At 40.3% G+C, this 8139-nt stretch overlaps 1 protein-coding gene across 1 annotated transcript; it reads right to left on the bottom strand.

The window, feature by feature from the left end:
- Positions 1-4774: 4774 nt before the first annotated feature.
- Positions 4775-7215, bottom strand: GPR25 (G protein-coupled receptor 25). The gene has a single exon (XM_074308726.1). The coding sequence runs from the start codon at positions 7064-7066 to the stop codon at positions 5957-5959; it is 1110 nt and encodes a 369-aa protein (XP_074164827.1). The 5' UTR covers positions 7067-7215; the 3' UTR covers positions 4775-5956.
- Positions 7216-8139: the final 924 nt, after the last annotated feature.

Below are 8139 nucleotides of genomic sequence, written 5' to 3'. Positions count from 1 at the left end.
TCCCAATTGCAAAAAGAAAGAAAGAAAGAAAGAAAAGAAAGAGAAAGCAAAAGAGAGAAAGAAAAAGAAAGAAACAAAGAAAGAAAAAGAAAGGAAAGAGATAAAAAGAGAAAGAAAAGAAAGAAAAAACAAAGAGAGAAAGAAAAAGGAAAGAAAGAAAAAGAATAAGTGAATGTTGAAAGCTATATGTAATTGGGAAAAATACTATAATGTGAAAAAATTAACATGTGTGTGTGTGAAAAAATGTAAAAATAGTGATAATGAATGAGTGTGGATGGGTAGGTATGGGTGTAGGTGATTTCACTCCGCTATCCATGGCACTTGACTTTTAACAGTCTGTCCAATGTTCTCTTCCATTCTCAGAGGTAAAGAACAAGACTTGGGGGGGGGGGCGGTAGAGTCTACACCTGAGGGAGCCCAGACAGACAGTGTGGATGGTAGTCAAACCCTCAGATTCCCCAGGCTCCTGATCCCACCTCGAGGCTCTGTCTGCCCTCAGGGTGACACCAGGAGCTGAGTCATCTCGTACCAGCCTTTTACCCAGTCTCCCACTCTCTGAGAACTGCCATGCTCTTGAACTCTCTGGTTCACTCAGCACTGCCCAGGCATCTGGGTTCCCACAGTGTGCCCCAGGGCACAGCCCTTGGGGGAGGTTGGAGGGAATAAAAGTCCAAAGATGACTCAGAGAGGGGCCAATCAAAACCGTGCACAGGAAGGCCTCCTCCCTGAGGGCACCATTCTTGTAGCCTGGATTGCCAGTCATTTCACATACTCCTAGCACCTGCACCTCTCTTAACTCTTCCCTTAAGGACCACAGTGTGGATGAGGTTCAGCTCAGAAACAAGTCGGTCCCTTTTCGTGGCTCCCTTGTTGACTCCCCAGTTTCCCCTCGAGGGCACTCCTGCCCCTTCAGCATTAGCATGGATCAGTAGCAATAGCTCTGTCTCAATGAGGAATCTTGGGTTTGGGTTGGAATTCCAGCAGGAAAGTAGTGCCTTGACATGGAAAAAATGAGAGTTACAGGATTTGTGTTCTAATTCTACCTCTGCTGCTTACTGCCTGTGAGCCCTTGGAACAAATTATATAAACTCTCTGGGCCTCAAGTCCCTTATCTATAAAATGAGGGAATTGGACTAGATGGTTCCAAAGGTCCCTTGTAACTAACTTTAAATTTACAATCATCTGATTCTTCTATGGTCTGACCATTATTGTAACTGCAGAAGCAATGTAAGGTAGCTATCTAATCTACATTTACCCATCTATATTTATCTTTCCATATCTATCTATCTAAATCTATCTATTTAATCTATATTTATCCATTTATGTCTATCATCTATCTATATCCATATCTGACTATTAATCTATATTTATCCATCTCTATCTTTCTAGCTCTATCCAGATTTATCTAAATCTATTTATTTAATCTATATTTATCCACCTATATCTATTTATCTATCCATATCTATGTCTATCTAAATCTATTTAATCTATATTTAAATATTTATATCTATATTTCTATCTCTATATAAATCTATCATCTCTCTATAGTTTTTAAAATTCCATTACAGTCAGAAACCCAAAGAAAGACAGAAATTCTCTGACATGATAAAAAGATAGGGAGGAAATAACTGAGTTTTAGGAAACCCCCTGGTCATCAACAATCCTCTCCCTTCCCCCAACTAATCACCCTCAGACCTTGCATAATAAATAGCACTTGGTTTCTACCTCTTTTACACCTTTACCACATGTTATTTTGCATTGCCTCTTCAGTCTTATTTCATAATCAAACTCTTCATTTTCTATTCTAGTCAAATAGCCTGATGGCCCTATGCTACATACTATAACTATTTGCTAGGTATATGTTATACATACATCTATAAATTATATATAGTTAGCTATTATATTATATATTATTATATGAATATATGTATGTATATTGTATATTATATGTAATATGTGTAATATTACATTTATATAATATGTTATAAATTACTTGTGTATGTATAAATTGTATCCACCAGTGGAACATAAGCTCCTCCAGAGCAGAGGTTACATACTTCTTTTTGTGTTTGTATTCCTATTATCTCACACAATACCTACCTAACACATAGAAGTTGTTTTTAAAATGCTATGTTAAATTGAACTTGAGGGGAACAGCCATCCCTTTCTGAGATGGCACCAAACACACAAAAGAGAAAAGCAGTCATGTTAGATTAAAATTAAACATAAAAGTCTTGCATCATCATCATCACATCTATATAGTACTTTAGTTTTATTTCTATACATTAACTCATTAGATCTTTATTAAAAAGTTTTTTTTTTTAATTGGGATTAAGTAACTTCCCCGGGGTCACACAGTTGTAAGTGCTGTTTGAAATTAATAAATCTGTTAAGTAAGTGAGTCAGGTCCTTCTGACTCCAGAGCCAGTGCTCTATCCACTTCATTATCTAGCTACCCCCATCTCATTAGATATTTATCTTCCCTATTAAATTTCATTAAATAAATATGAATTTATTAAATAAATCTTAATAGTTTAAATTATTTAAATCTATTACTATAAACCATATTAAATAAACACCACTGACAATGATATTCCCTTTTGATAAATGAGGAAACTAAGTCTCAGAAAGAATATGTTGTGAGTGTTGGAAGCAAGATTTGAATTCATATCTTCCTAGTTCTAAGTTCATCCACTCTATCTTACTATATATCTAATAGAAAGATAGAAACAAACACTTGAGCTTCTGACTAAGCAGGAACGAACCTGTAGGAGTAAATCTGAAAAATGGATGTGAACATAAAGGACAACTTGGTAAAATGAACACCCTTCTCCCATCTCTTCATCTCCTCTCTCCTCTCCCCACCCCCTATCTCATTTAGAGATTCTTCTGCAAGCTTCTTGGCCCCATTCAGGGTGGGAGAAGGGTGTTGCTTTCAAGGAAAACATAATTCTTAAGTTTCTCTTCTGGTTCCAATAAAGGCAAATACACCCAAACATCAAACTCTTAACACCAAAAGAGAGAAGGCTTATTGAGAGGCAGAGTAGTGGAGAAGGCAGGGAACTTTGAAGTTGTGAAGACTTGAGTTAAAATCTTGATTCAGATATTTACTAATGTGTTAAGTAATCATTTAATCTCTCTATGCCTTAATGTCCTCATATGTAAAATGAGGGGTGTGGATCTGATCTCCTTCAAGATTCTAGCTCTAAAATCTATGAATCTATGGTTCTGAAAATCATTCCCAAAGCAGATCTGTAAGTTTGTTTTTTTATTTAATTTTTTAATAAGTTTTCCCCAGTTACATGTAAAAGCAATTTTCAACATTTATTTTTTTAAAATTCAGTAGTATTTCATTTTTTCCAATTACATGTAAAGACAGTTTTAAACATTCATTTTTGTAAGATTTTGAGTTGCAAATCCCTTGCAAAATCTTTGAGTTCCAAATTTTTTATTCCCTCCCTTTTATTCTCTTCCCTTAGATAGTAAGTAATCTAATATATTCAGCATTCATTAAAATTTTTTTTGAGTTCAAAATACTCTCTCTCCATTTTCTCCCTACCCCTTCCTGAGAAAATAAGCAATGCAATATAGGTTTTATAAATATGTAGTTACAAAAACTATTTTCCATACTAAATATGTTACAAAACAAGCAAAACCAAGAAGGAAAATAAAGTAAAAAAGTTTACCTACATCACTATTCTAACTTTATCAGTTCTATTCCTGGAAGTGGACAGTATATTTTATCTTTAAGTCTTTTCAGGATTTTCTTGGATAATCATTGAATTGCTGAGAGTTGCTAAATCATTCACAGTTTATCATTGAACAATGTTACTGTATAGAATGTTCTCCTGTTCTGGTCATTTCACTCAGCATCAATTCATGTAAGTCTTTCCAAGTTTTTCTGAAAGGATTTGATTTATCATTTTTTTTTTTTTTTACAACACAATAGTCAACCATATAAAGCAACAACCTGTTTAACCATTCCCCAATAGATAGGCATTCCTTTAATTTCTAATTCTTAGCCACCACAAAAAGAGCTACTACAAATATTTTTGTTTGTTTAAGTTCTCTTAAACTAGTAATCTAGTAATCTAGTAATGATTGCTACATCAAAGAATATGTAGTTTTATAGCCCCTTGAACATAGTTCCAAATTGTTCATTAGAATGGTTGGATGAGTTCACACCTCTTACCAACAGTACATTCATTTCCCAAGCACAAAGTTGTAGTTTGTTTTTTCAATTTAATAATTTCAATATAATTGGTTTTCTTTGCAATCCTATGTATTTTACTTTATGCATTTAAAAACATCATTCTGAGAAGGAGTCCAGAGGCTTCACCAATCTGGTGAAGGGGTCCAAGACACAAAAAAAGCTAAGAACTGCCCTAAAACCAATAAAACCACTGGAGGCTTTGTATCCCATTAAACAGAAAACGTTGCCAAAAATCATTTGAAGAAGAAAAGTAACCCAACTCATTTTTGTGGAAATTAATCCATCTTCAGATGCCTCTACACCCTCACCTCATTACTTTTCCATCTGAAAATATGTGAAATTCGATTTCATTGGAAACCTATTTTTGACCATCAATTGGCCTTGTTCCTCTTGATTTGGACAGGGTGTTTCCCCTGGTCCTCTGCGATGAAACTTAAACTCCTGAGGTAAACCTCATTTCTTGGATGGTTAGATTTCTGGTCAACCCATTATGACACCTGTCCCCAGAGACTCAGGTGAGTGACAACTTCAAGTAAACAAAAAACAGGGAGACCAGAGTTGGTTTAAAATATTTATTATTGAGGATGGGACAGTTCTTTGCTGGCAGAAAACTTCATAGATTTGTTTGTTTGTTTGTTCCTTGGCTAAAGAAAGGAAAACATGAGAGCTCAGAAGCTCAAAGGCTTAGTCCAGTATTTACCTTCTCAGCAGGAACCACCCTCCTGCTACACTACCCCAAGTCCACGTCTGAATATTTTAGAGCCTTGAGTACTAAGGAAAGGAGAAAAAGACAGGGTGGATAAATAAATCAAGCATAGAAGCAAATAAAAGTTTGACTCTGGGGTAGTCACTTTTCCTGCCCCTGCCCCCACCCCACCCTGTGCCTCAATTTCCTTGCCTATTAAACTTTCCTTGTGGTTATAGCTTCTATTTCTTTTACTTCCCTTATCTTAGAGGCTCTGTAAAACAGCCTCTGAGGAACATCTTTCAACATCTTGGGTTTTTGCTCAGACAACAAATTGAAGTGACTGACTTCTTTATAAGCAAAGACTTCTACAGAAACTAAGGGCTAGGGGTAGGAAACATGACAGTGGGCCCAGCAGATTTTTGAAAGCAAAAAGATGATGGGTGACTAATGGTCTTGGTTTGATTAACTGCAGCTGTGTCTGACCTCAGAGCACCCTGAAACACCACAAAAATACAAAGATTACCATGGAAGGGAGGAGGTTGTTAGTGAGGAGCTAGTAGGAAAAGAGGGATAGAGGGTAGGGCAGGGCAGAATTATAGTCTCCAGCCAACATCATCAGTTTGTGGGACTGGGGATGGGAGGTGGAGATGAAGTGGAATCATGCTGATCTTTAGGAATGGGGCAACCCAGAGATGGGAGTCTGGCTTTGATATTCTGGGATATTCCGGTTGAATAAACTGACATCTATCTGTAAAGTACCTTTTGCAAACCTTTCAGGGCTAGTGACCAACCTTTTCAGCAGGAGGAACAATGAAGAAAATGGTCCAAGAGTTCAAAAAGGAACTGAGGAGAACGTGTGGATCAACTGTCCTGGGCTGGGCAAAGGGTACCCAGTGTAATGGTCTTGGAACTCTGGAGAATCACAGGCTCTCAGCTGCAAGAATCCAGGCAGAGAAGCTTTGAGAAAAAACCATCTCCAGTAGGGGAATTGTCATGCTGCTCACCTATTTCCTGCTCATTGATGCTCCTGCTTCCTGCAACCCCTTCCGCTTTCCTCATGGATTTGAGGGTGAGGAAAGTCTAGGATACATGTGGGGGTTGCGACTCCGTTTCAAGGCCCTGCCTTGGAATATGGAGCTGTCCCCCCCTGAGAGAGATGAAGCTGAGCTCACTCTGCTTGCCAGGGGAGGGTGGGTGTGCTTGCATGAACCCAGCGCCCGAGCCCGGAAGGATCGATCCAGAAGCAGGTAGATGATGGGGTTGGCACTGCTGTTGACAAAGGCGAGGCAGGTAGAGAGGGTGAGACCCCAGTGTAATGCCAGGACCAGCGGGCAGTCCAAAGGCAGAGTCCTCAGGTGGGCAATGTGGAAAAAGGTCTTCAGGATGCTAAAAGGGAGCCAGGAGCAGGTGAAGGTGCCTACTATGGCAAAAATGATCCTGAGGGAGTTCTTTCGGCCCCGGCCTAGCTGGGGAGGGTTCCAGAGACGTCGAGATATAAGGAAGTAGCAAAAAAGGGTGATACCCAGAGGGAAGATGAATGTGAACAAGAGGACCAGGAGACTGAGCCACTGGAAGATGTCGGTAGGGTCGTCCGCACACTGGCTTCCTGGACCCACTGGCATGGGCAGCAGCTTCCTGTAGACCAAGGAGGGAACACCCGCCACAATGGAGATGGTCCAGGTCACTCCGCATGTGGTCAGAATGCAGCCTTGGTTTCGAAGAGACCTAGAATCCAGGAGTTTCACCACGGCCAAGTATCGATCAACACTCATGCCAGTCAAAAGCAATGTACTGGCACATCGGGTCACAGCTATAAGAAAACTGCTGATTTTGCACAGATCCTCCCCAAAGGTCCAGCGGCCTCCCAGGCCTGCAGCTGTGGCCCAGAAGGGCAGAGTGACCACAAAAACCAGGTCGGCCACTGCCAGGTGTAGGACGAAGGTATCCACAAGCCTCCTCGAACCCTGTCGCCTGGCTAGCAGCCAAACCACAAAGGAGTTGCCCATCAGCCCGGCTCCAAAGGCTGCCAGGTAGAGGAGGGGTATGTAGATATGGCTATAGGGGAGATCAACAATGGGACAGAACTTTGGATCCTCATAATCCCCTGACCACTCATAGCCTTCATCTCCTTCTCCAGGGCTGGGGCTCCAGGATTCTGTTGTCATGGTGACCAGCTTGCTTATGACTTTTCAGACCTGGAAAACCGTGGGAAGTCCCTACAGAAGCAGACTTAAGATTTTCTCAGATGACATCTGGGGTAGCTAGCTGAGATGCTTGCTTCACTGCTCATCCCCCGACACCTCCCTTCCTGCTAGCCCAGGTTAAAGAAGGTGGTTGGAGGGAGGAAGAGGGGTGGAGATAGAAGTGGGTGGAGAAAGATGCTTGTAGAAGAGAAAGATGAAGAAGACTGGTTTAATGCTACCGTCTGACTAAGGAGGACAAAAGGGGTCTGGCCTGAAGCACTTCGGGATTTATTGAGGGTAAGGGGAGGGAGAACTGAACAGTCCTGAGCACTGATGAATTTTAGACTCAGAGAGAGGAACTTGGAGGACCTTCTCCACATCCACAAAGACCATAGTCAGTCAACAAACATTCTTTAAGTGCTTACTATGTGCCAGGATCTGTACTAAGTATTGGGGATATAAAGAAATGGGAAAGCTAATGGAGGAGACAGCATGCAAACTACTATATGCAAACATTTGATACAGGAGAAAATGGAAAATATCAGAGGGAAGGCACTAAAACAAAGGAAGATTGGAAAAGACTCCTTGTAGAAAGTGGTATTTTAGCAAGGAAGCCCAGAGATGTAGAAAGGGAGAAGGCTCCAGGAATGAGAGTCAGTTAGTGACAATGTCCAGATGGGTTGTCTTCTTGGAGGGACATCCAGGAGGCTGATGTCACTGGGAAGGTATTCGGATTAAGAAGACTAGAAAAGTGGTAGAAGTGAGGCCTGAGATGTGATGGGGGAGATAGGATGGAAGGGGACAGGTCAGTTAAAGCTTTGAATGCCAGACAAAATTGATCCCTGTGGTGATAGGGAGCCACTGGAATTTATTGAATAAGTGAAGTGAATTGGTCAGATCTGTGCAGTTCTGGAAGTCCTTGGCATAATTAAAATGTTCACTTTACTTCCCAATGTGTATAAAGACTTGCGTTAGTTGTTCTGAGGATCAAGTGAAATTATGGATATGAAAACACCTTGAACAGCCAAATGTTGGGGCAGCTAGGTGGTAAAGTG

The sequence above is a fragment of the Sminthopsis crassicaudata genome, chromosome 4 (assembly GCF_048593235.1).
Source record: "Sminthopsis crassicaudata isolate SCR6 chromosome 4, ASM4859323v1, whole genome shotgun sequence".
Classification (NCBI taxonomy): Eukaryota; Metazoa; Chordata; class Mammalia; order Dasyuromorphia; family Dasyuridae; genus Sminthopsis; species Sminthopsis crassicaudata.
Note: the sequence above shows the minus strand (reverse complement) of the source record. Positions and strands in the feature narration are given on the sequence as shown.